Raw genomic sequence first — 27,887 nt, 5'->3', positions numbered from 1 at the left:
CTCTTTAAAATCAAGTAATTGCAACTAAAAATAAAGTTTATATACATCTAACAGGTTATACAAATGCTAATTTCAAAAGTTAATATAAATTTTTTTTTTTTTTTTTTTTTTTTTTTTTTTTTTTTTTTTTTTTGCTATAAAAATAATTTATGCACTTAATGCAAATAATTGTTTTAGAAATCAATGGGAAGAGCAGTCAAAAATGCCAAGGTATATGGAGAAGTGGACTTCCCAAAAAGAGAACACCAAGAAGGAAGCTTCATCAAAACTCTCTCTGATTTTGGAGTTAATCTGTTTATATCCGTCCTCAATTTTATAAGATATTTTTGTGCATCAGTACTGGCATGACTAGTAGAACGCACAGAATTTTTGATCCATTGAAGGGTAAGATCAAATTTTGTTGGAGCATTCTTTCCTCCAGAAAACTGAATGACATGCCAACCACCAATGCTACTCTTATTGCTCATTGGAACTAGCTCCTTATGATCACCTGATACTGAGAGAGCACACATATGTCAATGTAGAAAAAAATATATACATACTCCGTATATATGATTGTACGATTTTCTCTTTTCTTAAGCGAGATAATAACTCATTTAGATGAGGATGAGACATAAATTAGGACAGTTCCAACCATGATAATATATCAATCTCGATCCCATATAAAAGAAACACTCTTAATAAATATATATATATTACTAAAGAAAAGATTCTAAGATCTGTTATTTTCATTTTACAACAAACATATGACAGGAAAATCAAACTTAAGAGATACAAGTATAACCAAAGCATATGTGTCTCTTTCCTATTACCAAATCTTGTGATCCTCATCATATTAGCCCTAGATAGTGAATGGTTGTTTAACCAATCATCATAAGAATCAAATGCACCCATGTTAACAAAAATGTGTTAGGCTTTCCCAATATTCCAGTAACACAGAATCTTTTCCGTTAACAACCATTCACTATCTATTATATGCAACAAATGTTATTTTCCCTCTTATAGTAAGTTTTTTTTGTAAGAAATGACCAAACTACCCTCACTTAACCAACCTACTCCCTTAATCATTTCACTAACCATACTCTATTATAACCCTAACTTAACTCATCTAAACTTCAAAAAAAAAAAAATATCATCAAATTTCTTGTTCATCAAAATATCATCAAACTTAACTCATCAAACTTAAAAAAACCAAATCTCTCTAACATTCATCTTGTTCATCAAATTTCTCACTCCTCCATCAAAATTTCTCTCCTCCTTCATCTTCCCCATCTTCTGTCAAGATGTGGAGGTGGTTGCCTATAGGTGTCATGGGTATGGTGTGGATGGTGGTTTAGGTTTTGTGGGTTTCGTGGGTGGATCTAGGTGTCGGGGGTCTAGATGGTGGTCTAGGTTTTGTGGGTTTCGTGGGTGGTCTAGGTGGTGTTGGGTTTTGTGGTGGTGGTGGCTTAATCGGGATTAATTCAATTCGTGGGGGTGGTAGTTGTTTTTGGTGGGTTTTGGTGGCTGTTTTTTACAAGTTATGGTGGTGGTTTTCGATGGATTTTGGTTGTTCCAGGGGCTTTAGGTGGTGGTTTTCGGTCGATTCGTGGGTGTAGGTGGTTTTCGTTGGGTTCTGGGTTTTCGATAGTGGTGGTGGTTTCTGGGTTTTTGGTGGGTTCGGCGGTGGTGGTTTCTGGGTTTCGGTAGTGATGGTGGTGATTTAGTGATTTTGGTTGATTGTGTTTTTTCCTTTTTTAATTGGATCAATACTTCAGTACTACCCTTATATTTCACTAATCGTGTTTAAAAACTTTTGCCTAGGAGTCCGCGCTACCCCTTTTGTTGCAAATAACTGTTAACGGAGGTAGTATATATATATATATATATATATATATATATATATATATATATATATAGGGGAGGGATCCGGTGAGAATAGGTCCATATGTGAGAATTCATACTTATATGAGAACTGATTTAAAATTTAGAACATGTGAGTAAAAATTTAGAACATGCAAGTAAAAATTTAGAACATGCGACTCAAATTAAAATTCTGAACATATGAGTAATAATTTAGAACATTTGTGTGAGTAATATATTTAGAACATATGATTTAAGAATTAGAACAAGTGATTAAAAATTTATAAAATTTGATTTATGAAATTTTAAACATATGAGTAAAACTTAGAACATTTGATTTAAGATTATGAACATGTGAATAAAAATTTAGAACAAATTGATATAGAGTATAGAAAGTGTGAGTATAGAAAGTGTGAGTAAAGAATTTAGAACATACGTGTAAAAAAATAGAACATACGCTTTAAAATCTGGAACATATAATTAAAAATCTTAGAACACACGCTTTAAAATTTAGAACATATATATAAGTTAAAATTTTTGAAAAAGTTATTTAAAATTTATGACATTAAACTTAACTAATTTGTGGTTTAGAACATACGAGTACTAAATTAGAACATTTGATTTAATTTAAAACACATAAGGAAAAGTTTAATTTAGAACATAAAGAGTGTTCTCACATAAGAAAAATTCTCATATAAGAAAAATTCTCACGAGAGCCTTCCCCTATATATATATATATATATATATATATATATATATATAAGACACAAAATAATCCATATTTTAACCTTAAGGCTTAATCTTATCTTAAAAGTTTATGGGTGTCTTACTAAGTTTTGAAATTCATTGCTTTGTTTAAATATGTTTTTCTAATTTCTACTATATAAAAAAAAGGTCCAGGTCAATAGGCAACAAATTCATAGTTCGTATAAATAGGAAATTGCTAAGAGAAATGGTGATTGGGAATTACCAAAAGAAGATGCAATAAGTTATTTGAACAGCTATACCTCGGAATTCAAAATTTGTTATTTCATCTGTATTAATTGCAATAGACCATCTCGTGGAGACCCCTGTGTCAATTGAAAGCTCAGTCACTCTTAAATCCATCTTCTTGTCGCTCTTAATTTCAATTTTGGGAATATCAAGGTCACTCCATCCTTGTTCAGTTTCATTGTAGCTCAAGCAACCATAGTTCACAGAGAAAGTAACAAAATCCACAACAGTCTCTCTACCACATTCAAAACCTTCATTGATCTGTTCAATCTCCCTATCCAAGTTCCCTGGAGTTGAGGAAAAGAATGAAATATACGAGGTAGGGTCTCTTGCATTATTATGTCCACCCATTGTATCAACAACGTGAACAACCTGAGAAGCATTAATAAAGGTTATCTATTCGAAAAAGTGAATGTTGAACATCTGAATTTGGTGATATGAGAGACTACTAATAAGAAAAAACACTGAATTCAGACACAACAATTATAAGCCAGTATGCAGCTTTACATGGAATACATGGTATGAACAATTTATTTTCCAATGAATGTTGATGAATCAGGTAATAAGACCTACCTAAGTGCTTTTGTATATGAAATATATTCTGAATTTATTTTTTCTTGTTTGGTAAAGAAACACATTGCATAATACAAAAAAAAAAAAAAAAAAAAAAAAAAAAAAAAAAAAAAAAAAAAAAAAAACTTTATTCCAAAAAGTACATAATAGACTACATCAACCAAAATTAAATCTCATTCAATCATCCAGAAAGAATCTCTCCACCACATTCACTTCTATCTAATGCCAGTTTTGCCACATGCACTTTAAAACCTATTTAATCGTGTGATTTTTAACTCCCTTCACACAATAATAAGAAACGGAGGTAGTACTTTTTTTGTTTAAAATGATATAGATTATTTAGTGATCATATCCCAGGACTAACTTTAGGAATTAAACTTGGATGAGAAAGCACATTATATCAATTCTCTTAGCTTCAATGTTTACTTGTTCTACATAGCTATGCCATGACTTTGAAGATTAGAAGTTCTTTTGAGATCACAAAGGTGAGGGTATTAGGCTGTTAGGTTTCACGCACTTGGATTATAGAAACAAGGGTTTTATAGTTTTATTCTTTCTACATAATGAATCTTAGTCACCAAAACCACTAACATAAGATAACATTAAATAGAAAGGACAGATAGTCTTGATACTCTTGAAGCACAAACTAACTCAGCATTAACTCTCTGTAAAATATTACTTTTTACTACCTTTGTTCCTTAATATTCTTGAAAATTATTATCTTCACTGGAATTAAGGCATCAGGGTAGAATGAGTAAAGGTGGGGAACAAGTGATAAAGGAATTGTGGATATTGCATGTGGATATGTTGTGGTGGACTAAAGGAAGGGAAATTGGTAAAAGTTCCTGGTCAAAAATGGAATAAAGTAGATGTGTAAAGAGCATTAAGGAAGTACTTATTGGGAAAGAGCAAGGAGCCTTTAGGAACAGAGCTAGTACGTTCTATGACTTTGTATAGCTAGAAACAATAAATAACTTCAAGAATTTCCTAAATGAAAGAATTCTAAAAATTATAACATTAAACACCTAATGTGCTTATATTTTAGAATAGGAGTACATAACAATTAGAACTATAGTATTCTCAGATTAACATTATATGCCTTATAGATTTATTACCCAATTTTGAACCCACAACGCATAAATATTACAAAGCCCATCTGCTCAGAGCATCAAAAAAAGTTTTATATTCCATACCACATATCTGCCAAATATTAAATTTAGTGTGCAACTGGAAGTGTGACTGTCGATTTTACTATCCCATATCATTATTCGAAGGTAGGAGAAAGGTTTACGATAGTACTTAGACGGCATACTTGTTTGCTGAGCCCAATCCTAATACTATATCAACAGATATCATATCAAATCCGGTCAGACAAAGAAAAATGTACAACTTCCAAGTTCATAAAGTAATCACATGCAGAATCATTTTATTTAAATATAGGCTGATTGCTGAGGATTATGGCAATGAAAGAACATCTTTTCTGCTGAAAAAGTATATGTTATCAGTAACTTACATTCACAGTTCTAGCAGTCTCTTCGGAGTAACTTGGAATGACACCAGACCATACTGCAGCCAGGGAGAGCCCAAAACAAACAAAACTCACCAGAATGATAGACTTTTTAGCTCCTAGACATGTTGCAAAAAAAACACAAACCGTAAATTAATTTGGAATAAAACTGTACAGAACATTTGACAATCTCATTCTATTTCAAGACTAGGGTGGCTAACATAGCTAATCATGTCCGGGGAGCTATTTCAGTTGTTGCCTTGGCAACATGGTGAGTGAAAATATGTAAACAAATATTTTTAGAGTATATAATCCCTCAGCGTATACTACCACATAACCCTAAAATTTTCTTTATATTTTTTAATTTTTTTTGAAAGGAAAAAATTTCTTTATATACAAAAATAAAAAATAATTCTTTTACAAAGCCAGTAAAAATGAAAATTTTTCTGTGATCTTACCCATGGGTTCAGATACTTTCATGGTCAACCAGTCTATAGAAGGATGGAACTATGAATCTAGATTGGTATTTCTGAGTCACTAGGTTCATGTCGATATCAAAAAATCTCCCTAACAGTCAAGCAATCAAGCATACTAAGAATATATGATGCAAGAGTTGAATAGCAGCAGACCTGAAAGGTGGATGTAAGAAAGTAGATACACCAATGTCAAGCATACAGTAGCAGCTACAACTACAGATACAATTACATTCAGAAGCCATTCAGGAACACCCCCAGGATTTCTGCACAGTAATAAACCAGCAGAATTAGCATCACTCTGAGTGCCTGATGAACATACACTACTTTTTAAGAAGATAACTATTCTGCACATATTTATTGATAATGATATATGAAATTATGAAAGTAAGGCTCAATGAAAATCTTACTATTGCCCTAGTAAGGCAGCACAAATCTAAATTCCTGCCTAGGGTGGGCATGAAATTTATATTTACAATCTCAGATACACAGAAATACAGAATGTGATGAAGAAAAAACTAGAACCAAATGCCAATGAGAAGAAGATGAATTTATGAATCTTTGTGCTGCAATACATCATGAACATATGGGAACTGTAGATCATTCAAGAATGCTCTAAGAAGCACCCGATATGTTTTCTCTATCAAGATACAGAATTTATTCTCATACTTTGCAGCCAACTATTTTTAAGGACGATTTCTTTTTTCTTTTTTTATTCCTTTTACTTAGCTTTAATTCCTTTTTTCCTTTCTTCTTTGCTCTTTTTAACAACATTCTATTTACTATTACCTAAAAAAAAAATTAAGGAAAAAGAAAGCGACAACTAGCTTTCAAATACTTGATATCACTAATAGAAATTTTACCTGTCAAAGCGTACAGCAGTCCCGATAAGTACACCCACTATTCGAATGATCGAACCAATAGAAACTAAGAGAGGAACTGATAAAGAAATAAGTAAGGTTACAATCTTCAGGGGCTTGGGTAACCGAATTGGGGTCAGTGTTGCCTCTAGTAGCCCATCTACATGAAGACAAAAGTTAGTTCGGAAAAATGATTGCAAAAATTGCAAATAAAGAAGATAGCGTTCCAATGCCTTCTTTCACTAAGGTTGCACATGGAATGAACACAAAAGCAAGAAGTATAAGAAGATAGAGAGGAAGGGAGAGAGTGAGCCAAGTATGAGTAGAGTAAATGGGTGAAGTTGTAAATGTTACCATAAATTAAGCATTGTGATTTATTTTTAAACAACTTAAGTTAGCAAGTGTTGCAATTTCAGCGAAATGGAAGGAGTATATAAGATAGATAAGAGAATGTTCTGTTTTGTTTGTTTATAATGATTATTATGTCAATCTACAATAAATTTCTCTAAATACAGAAGTTAACATACAGAAGTGTATTCACTTACATGAGAAAGCCGGCGCAATAAGCCAAACCAAGGGTATATATGAACTACCAACTTTATAGTAATGTGCCAGAACCAAAATAATCAGCCACTGCATTGTTCCTGATTTAAAGAGCCACCTTTCAGCCTCTAACCTGGCTAAATTAACTTGAACGGATGGCAATAAAGTCTGCTTTCCCTGGGCATATGCATTAGAAAGATACTTTTGCAGCAGGAGAAAACCAAGATTTTGACCAGCAAAAGCCCCAAGAAGAGAAGGGAACCCAAATAAACCAATAACCAACCACGGACTTGCAATGTAAGGCACTGCTGCCCACGATATGCTTGAAAGGATGAAGGCAACACCAATAGAGAAGCTCAAAGAAACTATCCACATAAGGATAACACTTAAAATTGACAAAGAAAACGAAACTATAGCTGGATAACCGCCCATAAATAAGGACATGAACCATATCAACAGCGACTGCAAAATCACAGAGTTGTTCAGCATATTTGCAAACTGCTGACTATACACGATCATGTAGCTCCCCTGACAATTGCAAAGATAAAGGTATTATATACCAAAAAAAATAAAACAAAAAAATATACAGAAACTATATATCGAGCATACAGAAAGTCAAATCAAACAATAATCAATTTTCCACAAGTATTACCAATATGTCAAAATATATGGCAGAGTTTTGATTGGCATGTTCTGGTGCTCTGGAAGCATTGCCTTTCACAAGATCAGTTGAAGATGCAACATGAAGCAAAAACGCCAACATATTTTCTCCAAGATGCTGAAGAGAACCAGGCTTTAATAGCTCAACTTTGTCATTCTGCATATGGATATTATCTTAATCAAAATATTTTCGCCAAGATAATGCACGATATTCTCAAATATTCAAAATATTATTCTCTTTCATCAAAATATGTTTAATAAAGGAAGTGGTAAACTAATGGGATCAACTGAGGTAAAAGGCTACTTATTCACCAATCTCATGAGAGGGGCCATGTGGTGGACTGTAGACATAGTCTACAGAAAGCTTTATTGGTGAATGAAACCACATATTGCATTGTAAGGCACAATACAACTATCCAATCACATCTTTTGGGGGTAGTAGCCTTATGGCCTTATGTAATAAGCTATTACTAATTTCATGATTTCTATTAGTATTTTGCCACTCACAACAGAAAATAAATAAACATATAATAACATGTTGCTGTTGCACACAAGAGTCAGTCTAGAGAAAGCTATTCAAGACTTTTTTTTAAGTGCGTAAGGAGCGGTGAGAGGGATAACCTTGGGGGTAGTTTGAATTCTTACCAATGAGAAATATATCAGCTAGAATGCATCCCTTACTAAGCTTGCTCAATAAATAATTCTCAAGTCATTGATTGTTATAAGCATCATTTGTTAAATTTAATTCAAAATATATATTTATCTTACAAATTCATGACTCATATCAATACAAAGAATAGCATCCTTCATGCAAAACAGCAATAGAAAATGCTCTCACAAGAAGTGACTAACATTCGTATTGCAGCCTCTACCATTACCAAAAATACGACCACATCATTTCCAGCTAGGCAGTATTGCAAGGATTTTCAATTGACCATTCGACAAAGGATGTTTCAAAAACCCACAATCTTGTCCAAATCAAATAATCCCACACCAAATCGCCCAGAATTGAAGGCCATATAATGTGTCTCAGTCAAATGTTCCTTGCTATTCAAGTGAATGATTCTCCATGTCTCTCTAATTATAGCTCCAAGCCTCTAATTGTCATCTATAGCTACCCTAATTATCTTACCATTAATATAAAATCCTAAAAAAATTTAATAATCAAATTCATATTGCAACAACCGCAACAAGGACTGTAATCAATACATCAGTTATGTTTCCTCAACAAATGATCATTTCCTTGATCGCGACCAAAACCATATTTTTCAAACCATGGCCTCCACTAAAATTTAAAAGCATATGAAGAGTGTGGTAAGGTCTATAGATCTAGCAACAACGACTAGTTAGGTCATAAAACCTGGAACCAAGACGTATTTTACTCAGCTCATTTCATCAGACACCTTGACACTTTAATTTGGGCCAAAATCAAACAAAATGTTCACAAAGCAAAACCTTGGTAATTAAAGCAACCCTAAATGGAAGTGATAGGATACAAGTGATACAACTCTTAAAGTGCTCAATATATTATTGGTGCCGTTGGTGGTAAGGAATTTCATGAATCTTATGTTCTAGCATTCTTGTTTGGCTTACTTCTTTCATACTCTCCCAATTTTATTTTATTTTTTTGCTGCATGGGTATTAAATATATCGTTAAACAAGGAATTATAAAAAATAATAATAAAAATAATTTAAGTAGATAGAGAGAAATTAAAAAAGGAAATTTTGCAAAAAACCACATTTTATATCTTGTTTTTTGCATATAACCACCTTTTAAATAAAATATTGCAAAAGACCATCAATTTTAAAATTTTGTTGCAAATCACCACTTTTTTAGCCAAATTTATTAATTGTTTTACATTGAATTGGTGGTAGATTGCAACAAAATTTTTAAAATTGGTGGTTTTTTGCAACATTTTTTTTTAAAGATGGTTAAATGCAAAAAACAGAATTTAAAAGGTGGTTTTTTGCAAAATTTCCTTAAAAAAAAGGTAGGGAAAGTATAAATTGTCAGAGATCAAAATTGATGTGGTTTAGAGGGAAAACAAAAGGTTACTTTTACTTTTAAATGAAAAAGGAAATTACATTTTTGCCTCATGGAGGAAACAACAAATTATTTATTTGCTACAATGAAGAAAAGATGAGTGTTACAAGCTCTCATGTACCATTTGCATTCCACACTGCACTATACTTTTGGGGGGAAAAGAGGAGGGTATTAAAAAGATCTTCTAGTCGTGAGTTTTCATAGAATAAAATTTTCACATTTACATGGTATCATTCAGGTACCACTCATAATTAATATGATTAGTTCGGAAGAGTGTAAGCCTACATAAGTGTAGCCCCTACATAAGTGTAGCCTTCAGAGAAATATTATTTTCTTAGGAGGTTTGACTGATAATAAATACTACCTCCGTTTCGCATTATCTGCAACAATTTCCATTTACGGAAGCTTCACATTATGTGCAACAAAAACCAAACTTTCCTAATATAGCAATTTTTTTGTATGATTTTACATTTATGCATATTAAAAAGATGGAGGTTACGGAAATGCGCATGTTAAGGTGGATGTGTGGAAACACTTTAAGAGATAGAATCAGAAATGAGGTTATTCGCAAGAAAGTAGGTGTGGCAGACATTGCAGATAAATTAAGGGAAAATCGTCTGCGTTGGTTTGGACATGTAAGACGGAGACCCGTGGGTGCACCGGTGCGAAGAGTGGAAGAGTGGGATCATGGAGGGATTAAACGAGGAAGAGGGAGACCAAAAATGACTTGGTTGGAAGGAGTGAGGAAGGATATGAAGTGCATGGATTTACGTGAGGATGAAGTTTTGGATCGTAAGGGATGGAGGAGAAAGATTTATGTTGATGACTACACGGAATAATCATATTTGGTTCATGTTAGCCGACCCCACTTTTGGGATTAAGGCTTTGATTGATTGATTGATTGATTGATTTTACATTTATACCCTTACTAAATTTTAATTCACTCCAATAAACAACATATTAACCTCATAATCCAAATGAATTTATCCATAATTAAAACCCTAACCCACATTCTCTCTCCTCCCTCACAACCACATCCACCACCAACATCACCAATTTTTTCTCTCTCCTCCCTCTCAACCACCACCAGGCAGCCCTATTCACTATTCTCTTTCTTCTCACACAACTACCGCACCACCACCACCGCTCATATCAACTCGCCTACTCGCTAGTTCATCACCGCCACCACCGCCCCTCTTTGTCGCTGTTCAAAGTCGTCGTAGTCTGCTCTTTTTCCCTTTTCAAAATTCGCCGGATTTCGAAATAAAATGGGTTTTTGGAACCAATACGAGGTGAGATTTTGGATCTTGTTGGTTGTAAGGTGGAATTTTATATCTTTGTGGTTGTGAGGTAGGATTTTGATTTGTTTCCTTTGTGGTGGTTTGTTAGGGTTTTAGATCTAAATTAGGTTAAATCCCGTGTCATGCACAGTGATCTTTATATATAGTTATATATTATTGATTGAGAAATATTATAATCATAAATTAGTCAAGAAATAATAAAAGTATGTGATATGTTAATTTGATATTTGCAATTTTAATTGTAGCTTCAAATACACAACTAAAACAAAGTAGGCAAAAAATGTGAGCAATATTATTTTTTTTTTTATTGTAAAATAGATCACTAATTATTTAAAAATATTATTTTTTGTTATATATTGCCCAATTTTTTTTAAGAAAAATTTGTGAATAAATCTTTTATTTTAAATATAATTTTTATCACGTGTCAATATGGAATATGTACAAAAAACAAATATATGATTTTTGTAAATGATTTGTTTCCTTAATTAAAATATTTTTTTAAAAGAAAAAGAAAAAAAAATAACTAAGGACACACCAGGAGATGACATGTGTCATCGCTGGTGTATCTTTTAGTATATAATATTGATTAGAGGGGTTTTGTTGGGGTTTCGGTTTGTTGAAGGTGGTTGTTTCAGTTCGTTAGATTGGTTCGTTGGTGGGCGGCTAGTCGATGATGGTCGTGTGAGTTAGTTGGGGTTTCGATTAGTTGGAGGTGGTAAGGTGGTCGGCTGGTTGTGCGAGTTGGTTGGGTGGGTTCGTTAAATGGCAGTGCGAGTTGGTTGGGTGTGTTTTGGGTGGTGGTGCGAGTTGGTTGGGTAGGGTTTGGGTGGTGGAGCGAGCTGCTTAGTGATGGTGACCGGTGAGAAGGTGGGTTACAAGGTGGGTGTTGGTGGCGTTACTTTCTCTCTAATTCAATTAATCCCATGACCCTTTTTTTACTAATCTTTGCTTAACAAATTATGTCTTGGGGAATGTGAAAGGGAGTTTGTTGCATATTATGTGAAACGGAGGTAGTAATGTGTAATTTGCAAACTACTTTTCTTCATAGTTCCTTAAATAAATTATCCTTGTACTTCCTTTGTTTTTATTTTAGTTGTATCATTTTGGTTTTCACGGACTCCTAGGTAAATTTGGGAGTAGAGAGAGAGGTAGAGAGGGAAAAAATAAATGGGCCCATGTGATATGAAAGAAATAGGGAGAATTAATTAGTTAAAAAGGAAAGTGATGCATCTAAATTCAAACTTCCATATTTAGAAAGTGGTGCATCAGAAAAGAAATGGAGGAAATATAAAAAAGATATAACTTGTTCTAGACAAATTATAAAAGGAAAGTGATGCATCTAAATTCAAACTTCCATATTTAGAAAGTGGTGCATCTGAAAAGAAATGGAGGAAATATAAAAAAGATAAAACTTGTTCTAGACAAATTATCACAGCTGCATAAACAAAAAAAAAAATTCTTTCCAGCTAGAAACACCAACACATTGTGAACATGCCAGATGGCAACATATTCTTACCCAGAAATTTAGACCACACAATATGTAATGCCATAATTGTAAAATAATATTTCCTCCTTTTTTTTTATAATTGAACCATTTAGTGTTTCACGTTTGCCAATGCAAAACTTTAGACATTAATATCTTTAATTTGGTTTTAGTAAAAACTATAGTCCGTAAAGATTTGATACAAGAATAATTCAAGACAAGTCCAATAAGGTAACACATGATTATATTTTTTCTTACCTATAAAATACAAAAGATGGTCAGAGATGGATGGGTGAATAGTGAAAGAATCGAAATGGTGCGATTAAAAAAAATGAAGGAAGTAATAATATATGACATAGCTTAAGCTTTTAAGTTGGTCACATCAACTCATCAAATTAAAGTATGATGATGACCAAATCAAAACTATACTTCCAGTTTTTTTCCCATACAAAAATTGAACCAAATCAGAACTGCACCAACCTGAATTATTGATGCCCACAGATTGGTCTGCCGTAAATAGTACTTCCTCCATTCCCTTTTATTCACAGCATATTCCTATTTGTAAGTTGCAAAACAATTGCAACATAGTTTAATTTGGCCAGTGGTTCTCACTTTATCTCTCTCCTCTGTTTAAAATTGTGTGACCCCCCCCCCCCCCTCTTCCTCTCTCCCTCCAACCACTTTGAAATTAAATAAGGGTTGAGGAAGTACAATGAAAACTCTGAATAACAACACATCATATAATCAAAATAAAAAGAAACTAAACCAAACTGAGGCCTTGTTTGGTTCACAGCATAAAATGAGGGAAATGGAAATTCATATAAATTGATAAGTTGGGTAATTGTTTGGTTGTCACACAAAAGTAAAAATAAAGGAACTGAGAATATTTCCACAAAATATGGGAAGTATATTACCAAGTCCCATTAACGAATTAAAATTCATGGGAATTTTAAATTCCCACAATGCCAACCAAACATAATAAGGAAATCCCTAGGAATTTTATTAGGTGAATAACTTCCCATTAAGTGCTTCCTATGGGAATTTAATTTCCATGTCAACCAAAAGAGGCCTGATGGATTATTGCCTGATGTGACCCAAAGCCAAATTTAACCAAAAAACCCAACAAAACAACCCAAGTGCTTTTCTCATTATTTATGCCTAACCCATAAGAAAAAGCAACCTCACGAACCACCTGATATCTATTCAGATGTTTAAGTCAGAGATTGCAAAGAGTGCAGAGTTGCAGACGTTACTGGACAGAGGGAGAATTTTTTTTTCCCAAAAGAGACCCTTTAAACATATTAATAAGTTTGAAATCAAGCAAAACAAACCTTTGTGTGATAAACTGCTGTATTGTCCGTGAAAGCAAAGTCAAGTCCAGATAGACCAGCTTCCTGGTAAACTTGAAAGTCTGTAGCAGATTTAATGATACCGGAAGTAAATAAATCCTGCGACACTAAATCAATTGTAAGTGTTCATGTGTAAAGAAGCTAATGAAACAAACACGAATAAGAAGGTGCACGATGTAACAGAAAACTCTATATTACACCCACGGTCACAATGACAAATCTGAAAACTATTAACTTAGTCTCAGGATAAAGATGTGCGCTAGACGAACATGTAGTTTAAAATTTTATAAGCAAATCGTTACAGTTCATTTATTCTGGCCATATAGTTCATTTCTTACTTCAGCAGCGAAAATGAACATAAATTTCACAAATTATGAGATATTTGGATGCACATCATGGTCCCAGCTCCATGAGTAATAATAAAGTGGCTATATTCATACATGATCACATACCATAGCGTACCTTATTGCTATATGTAGGCCATATTGGGAAGAAAAAGAACAAAATTGATTTGTCATGAATTCAGTATTTATTGGCAAATACATCCAACATTTGTTCTTATTTGAAACTGCAATGTAGCACACAAGGAACTAACCTGTGCCATGATATTACCAGATGGATACTTAGCTACTAAGGCAAATTTTTCGATAGCCCAAGGATGAGTTCCAGCCTGAAAGATACATATATACACAGAGCACATCAACTTAATAGCTCACGATTTCTTATTTCCAATGCGAGCAGGCAGTATTATTGTATAAGCAACAAGAAAAAAGAATTTAGAATTTAAGGAAAACCATAGAGCACTAGAACAAAAAATAATATGGATTTTAATCAATTAAATTTTTTTTTTTTTGAAGGGAATTAAATTAAATTATTTTATCCGTGAGATTGACTATGGAAACCTATGGCATGAAAATATTTAGATTTTGACCTGAAAAATCCCGGCCTTTCCTCCAACGCCCATGGCCTCCAAATCAATAGCAACACGAACAGTTTCGCTCCATGGATGCTGCATAAAGATAGCAGGTCAAACTTAAATTCCAAGCAACTATACCAATTCTCTTCCTTCCCGTGATAAATTGGAAAGATAATGGAAAGAAAACACTATCACCTTGAGCATGTAGATGTAAGATACCTGATTAATGAAGCTATGAGCACCGTTTAGACCCTCTTCCTCACCTGTATTAAACAAGAAAATGACAGAGCTCCTGAAGCTGTGAGCCCATTGTGAGACTCCTCTGGCAAGCTCCAACATGACTGCAACACATGAACTGCAATCACCAGCTCCTCCCCTAAAATACAAACAGTTCTCAACAGATTAAGACAAAGAGCAAATAAACAAGTTTTCAGTAAAATATGCACAGTGCACTTACACAATGCTGCAGGATTTGCAACTATTGTGTACTACTATAACAGTTACAGAAAGCTCGATGCATGTTTCACTCAGAGAGAAAACGACGGTCTACTAAAAAAACATTCAAAAGATGACTAAGGAGCAAGGTATGTGGTCCTTGGTTTCTCACACAACAATGTGCACTTACACAAGGCTTTCCTATGATAATGAATAATCATAAAAAACCTCACATTATATCCCCATGCGGACATCACGGAATTTTCCCTAGTAATTCAAAAGGGGATCTGCAGCCCTGGATATTTAAAGACAAAGTCAAGCCCCAATCTCCTAGTGGCCTAAGCAAGAAATGAGGAAGCAAAACTAATTAACAATAGAAAAGATATATCAATTCCTAGATTATATAAGTTCATTAACCAAAAAAAAATAATAATAATAATAAAATTTAAAAAAAAAAAAAAAAAAAAAAAAAAGAGAGAGAGAGAGAGAAATACTACGTATTTTATTACTTGCTCCATATGCACCTTTTGCACTATTCATTTGACCTACTTTGACTAATGTGTTGCGATTTATACATAATTAAAAATATAGCCTTGTGGGTACTTGTTGGAATCGTCTCAATAAATAAATTATTAATTATCAATCACTATATATTATACTTCTTGATAATTAAAGATATTAATGATCAAAGATTTACATCGGCATACGTGCCAAAGAGAAATATAGCAAGTAATAACATACGGAGGGAGTAAGAGAATAGTCATTTTTTGCAAACGGAGCCAATGGCACTTGACAGTTTCATATTTAACTTATAGTTCATTTTCATCACTCAAAGGGATTTTGCTTTCTAGAATTTTGACTTTAGTCTAATCTGACCATGTATCTGATTTATTAAAAACTTTTCTTTGTACTAGAAATTTTCAGAAAGGATTCAAATAGAAATATTCAGCTCTCCAACCAAGAATCAAGAGAGATTAAAGGAGACATTGAAGCTATAATTAAAAAAATCTCCCAATGCAGCCAGGAGATGACCAATATACTGTCTCCATTTATGTTTTCTTCACACAAAACTATCGCCAACAAGAATTCCTTAATTTCCTTACTTTTAACAACAAAACATCATCTCGTAAAAATTTATATGTAACGCATTTCACTAATGGCCCGTGGTCAAAAGAAATAAAAAGTTTATCCTAAAGAGCATCTATATAACATGTACTTCACTATTATAGATCTAACTACTAAGAAAAACAAGTTCAGAAAATTAATTCATATACAATATGTATAGTAAATGTAGCTTTTTAACATACAATAGGCATGATTCAATTAACTACAGCTGAGGTAATAATGTATAAGTAGAATAGCAGTAAGATGTGGTTTCCTGAAGTTGATTAGCAAATGCAATTATATTAACACTAAATGGCGTATAATTTTTGTTTAGTAAAGGACGTATTTTGGAATTTTTTATGAAACAAAAAATGCTACTAGCTATTTAATAGCATCAGATTAACTCCATCCAATCCTTTAAAGACATGAAACACAGGTCCAAGCTCTAGTCCATCAGAAAGGCATACATAGATATAGATGTTTCAAGAGAATAAGTATATTACTAAACTCTTCTTCAGAAGCTTGTCACAAATACAGAGACAGTCAAAAGTCAAAACAACAGTGAAAGATATTATAATCACATACGTACGTTGAGAAAACAGTATCAATGTGAGATGAAACCAAAACAGAGTTTTCCTTGGCTTGAGATTCATATTTGGGGGTGATCCTCAAGATAATATGATTTAGATCAGCATAAATAAGTGTTTTCCCTACAAATAAGCCGCCATTAAGATGATTTGCACCCTCTTTGACATAAAACTCTTCCACCTCAACATCAACTTCCCAATGAGATGTGTTTTTTATCTTTTCTGCAGCAAGCAGCACATACTGCCCAATAGGAAAAGGAAAACCATAAGAGAAAGATTGAAAATGATGTATTTAGAGAAACTGTATTCAATAAAATAATTGAACAGTAGACAAAATCGCAAGGATCACTTAAGTGAAAGGCGAGTGATGCAAAAGCCATGAGAAGGCTTATCAAGTATGCAAATTTTAGTAGACAGAGGGCATACAAAAGTCCAGACAGCTAAGGGCCAACACAATCAGAGTATAAGACAAAAAACCAAGAGAGAAATAAAGAGTGAAAGTCAAACAAAAAACCAAGAGAGAAACTTTAATACCCAGGATCATTCAAATTAAAAGTATCAGATTTCAAACATACTGCTACACATATTTTTTTTGTCGAAACAAGTTAGCTATTTCTAATTTCGAATGGAATTTTTTAATTTCAAGTTGTGAGTCAGTGATAAAACATCACAACTATTCAGACTTTGTAATTTGCACGAATGTCAGCACTAATACTGTCCAGCAGTCTACCAATTAGAAATGAAACACTATCCAGCAGAGAATTAGTAATCTAGATTTAGCTCTATTAGTTCATATCAACTTGCATGAATAATGGACAAACAATGCAGAAAACTGAAGAAAATGGTTTTTATAGTGAATGGTAGTAGATTTAAGGTTATACTATGTTTGAGCTGATATGTTAAGAAGAGACCCAGAAACGAAAAACAAACCAAACAGTACTAGCAGGCGTCCATGTATTGTTTACAAAGCTAGCTTTTTTGTGGCACTCATATTCCATTTTGGAGAGCTCAATGCTGACTCAGATACCCTACCAACTTTTAGGCAGGGATCAACAGCTAAATCAAGGGAAAAAAGAATTCCTAGGGGCATCATGGGTAGGACAAATAGTAACTACTCCTAGTAAAAAGTCAAAATATATTCTACAACAAAAAGAAACTGAGAACAACAGCCCTTCACAGATTGTTAGAGAGAAATTCACAAAATAATCACTTCCACTTCCAAAGACCTATTTACTTCACCATAAAATACAGCTACACAAATGAAACAAGTGCATGGTACTATGAAAGACGACACGAAACAAACTCTTTTGAAGTTCCCTCCTTATTGATGATCATTCACATACAAATTTTCAAGCACAAAAGAATACAAGTTCGTCCAGGGTATAAGAACATTCAGCAACATGAAAGAACATTAGTCGTTTAGTTAACCACCCCCCCCCCCCCCCCCCCCCGCTCTCCTTGTTGAAGAATTAGTCAAATTTGCCTTGGAAATACATATTATCAACTTACCCCAGTAATCACTTAGCTAATGAGATGAGCAAAGGATCCAATAGTAAGGATAATACGGTGGTACGCTGCTAATTTTACTTTAGTCAATTTATTTTAAACTTATTTTATTCATAATCTGCTTAATCTTTGTTGATGTTCAGCCATCCTAGTAGAACACCTATAGAAACTGATTAATAAAAACAGAAACAGGATATAACAATCACATCGTAGATAACAAGTACCACCATCAAGGCATCAACCCCACTGCCAAATTGCAATAATAATAATAATCGATTTGCCACACTAGCTAAATGTGGCACATAATTTAAAGACAAAAGAAGTTTTGAACTATGAGACTGAGATACATAATACTCAAGAAATAAAACCTTCAAAGCGGGGTCAAGAGCATCAGAACCAACAGAATGAGGACCCAACTGAGTCAATTCCTTGACATGTTTCATAGCTTCTATCTCCGAAAATCCCCGTTTGCCAGCCTTATCAGCACTCAAAGGTACCGGCAACACCTCGTACTGATAATGATAAACACTCCATGAGATATAAACGAGTAATACAAAGAGTGTCAGCATAACATACGATGACCTATTTGCACTACGCAATCGTGGCATTGCCTCATCCCAAGAAGGCTCTTGTGCATTAGAGGAACTACCAACTTCATTACTCCCATCAGCTTTCCATTCTTGTGAGGACCTTTTGTTTCTCTTCCGCATCTTAATTTTTCTGTAAAATTCAATCATTTATAAAAGGCAAATTTGTCAGAAAAAACCTTTTTAAAGCACCATTTTGCGAAAAAAAACCTTTTAAAAGCTTTTTTATTTAAAAAAACCACCACGTCCATTATTTTTGCGAGAGGAAACCGGTTAACTTAATTAACTTCTAATTTACTTATTTAATCTCTAATTTCCTCCTATTTCTTCTAACTAACTTCTAATCCATCAAATAACTTAATAATTAGATTTAATTTATATATATAAATAAACCACCACCCCAACCACCCTTCCCCCTCCCTTGGCAGCAACCCCCACCCCCACTGAACCCGCTGGATCCACCCCACCTCCGGCGACCTAGCTCCACCGTCAGCCGACCCTCCCTCCCTTATCCCCGTCGGCGACCACCACCTCCCTTCAAATTTTTGGCTCTAGTTTACTCAAACATGCTCAAATCAAGTCCAAATCAAATGCAATTTGCTTTTAAATCACCCTAGCATCACATATATACATAAACAAAGCCAAAACAAGTATCAATTGCAAGCAAGAAGCATAAAATTAAAAACCCCCAAATTGATTTTCTAGGGTTTATTTTTCAAAATAAAAAGGTGGTGGTCGCCGGCAAGGATAAAGGGGAAAAACAGGGTTGGACGGCGGTGGAGATAGGTTGCCAGCGGTGGGGGATTTGGGTGGCGGGTCCAGTTAGGGGGAGGGGGTTGCTACCAAGGGAAGAGGAAAGGGAGGAGAAAGGGGAGAGAACGGGGAGGAGGTGGTTGGGGATGGTGGTTTGTTTTATATATAAATTAAATATAATTATTTAGTGAGTTAGTGGATTAGAGCTTAATGAGAAGAAATAGAAGGAAATAGAGCTTAATTAAATAAATAAGTTTCCTCTCGCAAAAAAATAAATGTGGTGGTTTTTTTTAACCAAAAGGCTTTTTTCGAAGGAAAAAAGTTCTCCACAAGATTTGAACTCGCAACTTCTAATTGAAGAACTAAATATCTTACCACCAAACTATGTGATTCTTTACGTAATTTTTTGAATACAAAATATTAATATGTAGCAAATGACATTATTAATAACAAATTTAATTACAAGAAAATTAAATCATAAATTATAATGTTATATTAATAATAAGTTAGTTTCATGTAATAACCGGGGCATCGCCCGGGCCCAAAAACTAGTTTGTCATTATAAAACAATATGATCAGTTTTTTTTTCCAAAGATCAACAATTATGTCATTATATTTCTAGCAAAAGCAAATTAAGGAACATCTTTATCAAACTATACAACAAAATTCTCTAACTTGGTTGTTAGTGTCGCCAATTTTCATAATTAACATGATTGTTTCTCAAAATCAGGCCCGTCCCTGAGGCAGGACAGGAGGGGCGGCAGCCCTGGGCCCAGGGAAAAGAGCTCTGATTTCATAGTTAAATCCTAACATTAAAGTGTTGTGCAATACATTAGCAACCAAATTTGATTCATAGTTATAGGGATATTTGATTCAATTATCGATCTCATAATTTCAGAGATATTTGATATGATGATAACAAAGACAAACAACTTACCTCAGAAGTTGCTTCAATGGGGGATACAAGAACTAGATTCAACGGAGAACGCCAACTGCGCTGCAATGGAGAACGTTGAGTACTTGACTGCGCTTCAATGGATATCTCACTAATCTGAGAGAGAGCAATTCTATGGATCCCTTATGACCTATGGACCAAATTATTGTAATTTAATGCATTTACATTGATTTTGTGCCATCAATATAATTCTATTCTAATTAAAACCCAACTCAATAAGTACTTGAGTTTGTAACTAACTGATATTGCATTTAGTACTAGAGTGTACCCGTGTAAAATGCACGAGATAAATAAGAAAAAAAATATATTTAAAATGTGGAAAGTTGATTTTGATGTTGTAATTTAGACTTGAGTAGTAATGGTCGGTTTTGGACTGGTCTGTTCTGTTGAACCCTAATTAGCTCTGTTGTACTGAGTATTAATAATAATCGTATTAATAATGTGCTGACACCTGATGTGCTATTCTGAAATATGATATTCTAAACAAAGCTTAGAAGCTCAAAAAAACAGGGTTTACTCTTTTATGTCGGTGGCCACACAATACTATTATGTGTTTACTTTTTCAAAGTTATAGAGGTTACCCGTTCAGTATTATAGGGGTTACTCGTGTTACTCAGTTAGTGTCATATGGGTTAGTGTCTTGCTCTAGGAGTTATATACTTTGTTCTGTTGCAAGTAGTTATTCACTGAGGTCAGTTGCACAAAAACGTGTTGTATATTTTTTTTGTTTTTGATGATTAAAGAAATGAAAAATGTTTGGAGGGTAGTCCCTAAAAAAAATACATATAATTAAAGGGTTGGGGATTTAGAGTACTATAATTGAAGGGTTAGGGATTTAGAATACATTTTCTTTTATATGTTATACTACGCACCAAAAAAAAAACACACACATAAAGTGAAATGTTAGTAGTAGCCCATAAAAAAAATAGTGAATGGGTAGTTTTTGATTTTTTTTTTTTAATGATAAAAAATAAATAAATAAAGTAGAGGGATTGGTAGTTATTTTTTCCTGTAAAAAAAAAAAAAAAAAAAAAAAAAAAAAAAAAAAAAAAAAAATCAAATACATGAGAGTTGAGAATTGGGGATTTGGAGGGCTCTCGTTAAGTGTCTCTACAATTATAATATAGATTTTCTTTTATATGTTATACTACGCACCAAAAAAAAACACACACATAAAGTGAAATGTTAGTAGTAGCCCATAAAAAAAATAGTGAATGGGTAGTTTTTGATTTTTTTTTTTTAATGATAAAAAATAAATAAATAAAGTAGAGGGATTGGTAGTTATTTTTTCCTGTAAAAAAAAAAAAAAAAAAAAAAAAAAAAAAAAATCAAATACATGAGAGTTGAGAATTGGGGATTTGGAGGGCTCTCATTAAGTGTCTCTACAATTATAATATAGATATCAAGGCCTTGTTTGTGCTATTGTCCCATTAATTCAATTCTAATCAAAACCCAATTCAATATATGTATTCTTGTTCTCTGGAATTCCCCTCTAGGCTTGCCTATTTCCCTTCAAAAAATGTGAGTCTGGGATAAACAAAATTTGTTTGTCACATGGTATTTTGGTAAATAAATCAACAACTTTATCCAGTCATCATCACCGTAGGACCCACTTTTATGGAAAAAGTTGTTGATTTATTTACAAAATTGTCATGTGATAAACAAATTTTGTGAATCTCAGAGATTAACTTGTATTTACCCAAAAATGTTAGTAAGGAGTATTGTCAATTTAGGTTTTCTCTTTAAAGTTTGCTTGTTCATTTAGTATATCAGGGCCTTGTTTGATTGACAACATAAATGAGGGGAATGAGAATTCATGGTGTTTTGTAAGAGTTTATAGGTACTAATTGCGGAAAACATGAATCATATTCATAAACCACCTAATCTCAAGATCATGCATAACACATAAAGAATAAGAATTAATACCTTTGTAGCGTGATTCCACGTATAATCGAGCAAGAACAAGGAAGACAAAGAATCTCAGATGTGATTCCTCTACTTTGTCCACGGGCACGGATTAAGACCTCCACTAAATAAATGGGTTGAGTCTTTATATGATCGTCCAATTATGGGATAGCGCAGACCTTTTTAAGGGTTTAGAGTAAACCTATTTTAAAAAGTACGGAATATGGAGTATTAGTTTAAATTTACACTTCCTTTTCCCAAATATTAGGGTAGCTAACGCGCACGTTGTGCGTGCCATAGCTAGTCATATCCGAAATCTCTTTTGGTTTAACCTTACATGGAGTTACATCACAAATTTAATGATTGGCAACATAATGAAATAAAATATATAAATAAATGTATTTAGGGGTATCAATGTCCACACATTAATCTTAAGAGTTAAAAATGAAGAGGTAATAATCATAATGAGGGTAAATAAATAAATAAACACTTTAAATGGTATAATTGTCTAAACACTATTCATCAAAAAAAACTTGTACATATTAATGAGGGTATGTATGTAAATACACATTTTGAAGGGTATAACAAGCATAGCATTATTCATAAGAATAATCTTGTACTTTTTATAAGGTAGGGATTATCATCACACACCAAAGCTTGTATAATTTGTCTTTTAAAAAAAAAATAAAAATAAATAAAAATAAAAAAAAAAAAAAAAACCTTGCATAAATTGTTTGCAAGTTTTTTTGTTTTTTTTTTTAAAAAAAATTTGAAAACGACTAAAATTACATTAATTAAACTGATTTTACAGCAAACGAAAGGAAAGTATGGTAACATAAGTCAAATCACAATTTATCATGTGTTTAGGATGACTTTTCCTCTAAGAAATGTGGTTAGGATGACTGTTTTGTCATGGCCATTATGACAAACTAATAGTGTCGTGTAAAGTGTGAACTATGCAATTGTATAGGTAGTGTTACCTTTGCGATTTTAACATCAGTTGACGTTCACCTACATTTATTATAAATGCAGTTGCAGACTAGCAAGTGTAGAATTCACTTAGTTATTGTATGAGTTGGTTAGTGTTCTGTGTAAAATGGAAATTGTTAGTCAATAACTTTGGAAGTGACAGCTTTAATACTCTTTTTTTTTTTTAAAAAAAAAAAAAAACATCTAGATCAACTAAATTTCCAAAATGCGAGAAGAGATTACATCACTCCACACCCATTGGTCAAACTCTCATGGTTGAAAGAGAGTCAATTTGTGTACTAAACTATTACTCCCCCCCCCCCCCCACTTTACAACAGACCATGAAACACTAGTACAATTAGAAGAAAAAAAAATTCTAGAATATCCTATATTATCAGATGATAGCTAGGAACTAGGGTCATACAAACGCTTTCTCATTGCCTCAATCACCACCAGATTATCACTCTCGATCTCAATGCAAATCACACCCTTGTGTCTCACAATCTTCATGCCCTAAAATACCGCTTTCACCTCTGCAAACTTAGTCTCTCATTTTTCGCTCCACTACATAGTAACTCCCCAAAGCACCACCCCCTCACTATACCTACAAACTACACCCAGCCCCATCTCCCCCAAAACACCAGCATCAATAATAATTTTAACCATATCAGATGCCGAAGGAGACCCGCCCACAAAGACACTCTTTCCACCCATCAATTCCCTTTGTTATTCAACTTTCCCACCTCACGCTGCTTCGTATTAATCTTCAAAGCATAGGCAACAATTTGTTCAACATTCGGATTTTCACCCTTAATCATTCATTTGTTCCTTGCACCCCACATAGCCCAATACATGGTAACTGAACTCACCAGTCCCCACCAAAAATTACCAAAACAGTGGTCCCACCAGTCACACATATTACAAAGAGAGTGAGACAAAACCACAGAATAACTGGACTTACTCCAAATTGTTTGGGCTAAACTGCAATCTTGACGAATGCATGACAAATTCTTCTTCTTTCTAGCAAACACCACAAGCTAGTAGCCAGGGCACAAACTAGCTACAAAAGAAATTAGCTTTAAAATCTTATGTAGCCTAAAAAAGCTAATTTGCTAATTAGCTTACTATTGGAGTTGCTCTAATACTCAGACCCGTCTTTAGACATGTTTTTTCTCACACACGGAACAGGGCCCCCGAAAATCAGGGACCCATAATTTAAAAAAAAAAAATAATAATACATCATAACCTTACATATTCACCTTTTTCCCCCTAAAAGACCACCATTTCCAAACTAAAACCTAAATATTCATCTTAAATCTTTGACTTTTAATTTTTTTTAAAAAAAATTAAATTGATTATGAAAATATAATTGAGGATTTTGCTTTAAAAAATATTAAAAGGATGATACTTTTTAAATAAAAAGGTTTTGTTTGTTGTTTTATTCAATAACTATTAAACTTTTTTTTTAACGGAATTACTATTTAACTTAGTAATATGAATATTTTAGCTCTATAATAATTTGTAGTACTGTACTTTAAAAAAATGCCATTTTATAATAATAATAATATTTTTAACCTTTTAAAATAATCCTCTAAAAATTGAAGGACCCTTTAATAGTTAGAACAGGGCCACTAAATTGTCGGAGGCGGCAGACGGCAGTAATACTACATCGATTCCTTTAATTGGATACATTTTAACTTTACACCCTAGTGTCCCAACCAGTCCAGCGAACACTCACCCAAACCTTAACTCTAACTCTCGAACCCCACATATGTGGCTGTAGACACCTAAAAATGTCTCCCCAAAACCAAACCCGATGATGAACAATCTTTCACCGCCATTATTTGTCGGGTTGAGTATTTAATCTTTGGAGTACTTAAATCCATATTCAATCCCAATACATTTCACAAATAACCCAATTCCTAGCCCATTTCCCCAAACCATAACTTATTTTCCTCTTTTCGTGCCTTTAAACCCAAAATAATCATTTATTTCGTGTCCTTTTTATAAAAATGTTTAGTCCAATTTATTGTAGTCCATAATATGGGTCCAATGATTGAATAGTTGGATGGGGCTTGAAAAGAGATTTCCAACGATATTTTATAAGCTCAAATCCGAGTTATAACGAATAAGTTATGGTCAAAATATTAAACTGAACCCAAACCGAACCTATGCCCACCTTACCTACGACCCAATGATCTTGTGGAGGGTCCAAAAAGTTTAATCCCATCCCTAAACCAATTAGGATTAATTGGAAGCTTTTATAAGTTTCTAAAATATCTTAATTATCCTTTTTGAAAAAAATAAGATTAAAGAGTTTAAAATTGAATAAAAATTTTCTTTTTGAAAGTCCTAATTCTATCCGAATTGAAAAAAGTTCAAAGATAGTCAGATATGATTTTCGCGCCTCATAGTTTTTATCCAAATCTTATATTTTTGGATAGCCCTTGAAATTATCTTTCCAATGATATATTATAATATTAATTCCGAGCTATAACGGAAAAGATATGAATGAAATACGAAATTTTTATCCAAAACTGACACCGTCTCACTATTTCGGCCATACTTTTATTCTACAAAGGATTTTAATTTGATTCCAATTGGTTTAGAAAGTAGATTTCAACAGCTTTCCAACAATATATTATTTATCTTATTCCGATTTCTGGATCAAAATATATGATAAAAACAAAAACCACAAAAACTGTTGTCTATCGAGTTTTATTCTGATTAAATCCTTATCTTTCTTAATTCTTCGACCCTTCTTTTTTCATTATAATTAGAGGTCACATCACCCCTTTTTTAATCATCAACAAGCTTGATCATCAAATCATTCTCTCTTCCTCTCTTTTACACCAAAAATCATTCTCCTCTCTCTCTCTCTCTCTCTCTCTCTCTCTCTCTCTCTCTCTCTCTCTCTCTCTCTCTCTTATTCTTAGCCTTAAATCTATTACACCATTCTTCCCTTAAGCACTCCAAAGAGTCCATACTTAACCCGAGGTTTTATCCTTAAACCAAAGCGTGAAAGGTACAAATAACCGAGGGTTTGGACCAAATAAAATCTACATTTATTTAATTTAATTTTAAGGGAAATTCTACATGATGGTGGTCTCCTACTTTTAAGTTTTCCACGTGGGAGATGATGTTTTTTTCGAATCTCTAAAGTGTCATCTATTTTTTTTTTTTAATTTACAATTAGTGGCCTAATTTTCATTAAAGGTGCTAACCATCTCCTAAATGGCTACTTTTTTAACTAAAGTAGACAAAATGACTAACCTGCCCCTGATTTAATGCATTCCCTCCCCTTTTTCATTAATGCCAACCACACTGCACTGTTCCTTGACATTCATTCAACAAAAATCCCAAAACCTTTCTTCTTCCTTCAACATACATCAAATCACAAACTGAAACTTAGTGTGTTTTAATTAGGGTGAAACAAACACAACCGATTGACGTTTTTTTTTTCGAAATTATTGAGCAATTGGTAGCGATTAAGGGTTTGGTGAAGATTGAAATTTGACAAATTTGGGAGAGAGAAATTTAGGGTTTTTGGTGGGATTTGAAGCAGAATTCGGACAATCGTGGACATCCTAGGGGTTGCTAAGTGCTATACAGACCTTAAGCAAGGTATGTCTTTAAATATTACGGTTTTTTGATGTTTTTTTAGACTTGCAGAAGTTAGGTGCTCTGTTTTTTGTTGTGTGTGTATATGTTGATTAAAGATGATAACTTTATGCTTGTATGTGGGTGTTTGATGTTTAAATTTATGCGTCTGATTGTTATGTTGCAGAATGGATCAAGTTATGCTTAAGTTTGCTCATATGGGTAATGTAATTGATGTTTTTGTTGAAGATGTGGACAAAGTCATGTGGATTGATTTGATCATTGAGTGTGAGGAAGGGTTTAGGAAAAACAACTATGACTTCCCTAAATTCCCTAAGTTTCACTACTGTTATAAAATGAAAGATGTTAACATTACTTCTGATAGTGATCTAATGAGTATGCTGGATAGATTGAAGGATAAGGCAGATATTACTATTTGGATTGGGTTGGGGATAAACCCAGTGACTGTGTTATTGCTGCTAGAAAGCTTGCTGAAACACTAAACAAAAACAACCCTGCTAGCCCACCTAAAAACTTGAATAGTCCAGAAAAGGAACAGTCTTAGATAAATGAGGGGTTAAATGATCTTGAACAAGGTTGGATTGTAGGAAATCATGAAAGTGATGATTACATCAATGATATTAGGATAGAAGCTGAGTTAAATTACAATGCACCAACTAAAGAGGAAGATGAATATGAAGAGCAGATTCAACAAAAGAGGAAAAGAAAGATTGCACCTAAATCTAAGAAAAGTAAGAAACTACCTGTCAAGAGAAAGCTACAAGTAGGCTATCAACAAAATAGGTATAAGAAGAATGTGTATGGTGAGGCTATCAACTAGAAGACAAAAGTGCAACAGTTGGAATGAAGATGAACCTTGCCCAAAAATAGTAAATAGAATAAGGGTGTTGACCTTTGAATCAAGAACTTGCAAAGCTTATT

The 27,887-nt window shown here is 33.4% G+C and overlaps 1 protein-coding gene across 2 annotated transcripts; it reads right to left on the bottom strand.

Annotated features, from left to right (window-relative positions):
- Positions 1-18: 18 nt before the first annotated feature.
- On the bottom strand, positions 19-20,722 carry LOC145635958 (uncharacterized). 2 transcript variants are annotated; one of them, XM_081687376.1, is made up of 14 exons: positions 20,454-20,721; positions 18,545-18,896; positions 16,673-16,911; positions 14,764-14,920; positions 14,560-14,637; positions 14,224-14,298; positions 13,611-13,727; positions 7,444-7,608; positions 6,794-7,319; positions 6,252-6,408; positions 5,545-5,654; positions 4,922-5,034; positions 2,850-3,207; positions 19-496 (listed from the first exon to the last, which is right to left on the bottom strand). In XM_081687376.1, exons 2-14 carry the CDS (start codon positions 18,884-18,886, stop codon positions 174-176), a joined length of 2,760 nt encoding a protein of 919 aa, XP_081543502.1. In that variant the 5' UTR covers positions 18,887-18,896; positions 20,454-20,721; the 3' UTR covers positions 19-173. The 2 variants fall into 2 exon arrangements, with proteins under 2 accessions (XP_081543502.1, XP_081543503.1); XM_081687377.1 differs by having other exon boundaries at positions 357-496; positions 2,813-3,207; positions 20,454-20,722.
- Between the last annotated feature and the right edge of the window lie 7,165 nt (positions 20,723-27,887).

The sequence above is a fragment of the Chenopodium album genome, chromosome 6, assembly GCF_948465745.1.
Source record: "Chenopodium album chromosome 6, dcCheAlbu1.1, whole genome shotgun sequence".
Lineage (NCBI taxonomy): Eukaryota > Viridiplantae > Streptophyta > Magnoliopsida > Caryophyllales > Amaranthaceae > Chenopodium > Chenopodium album.
Note: the sequence above shows the minus strand (reverse complement) of the source record. Positions and strands in the feature narration are given on the sequence as shown.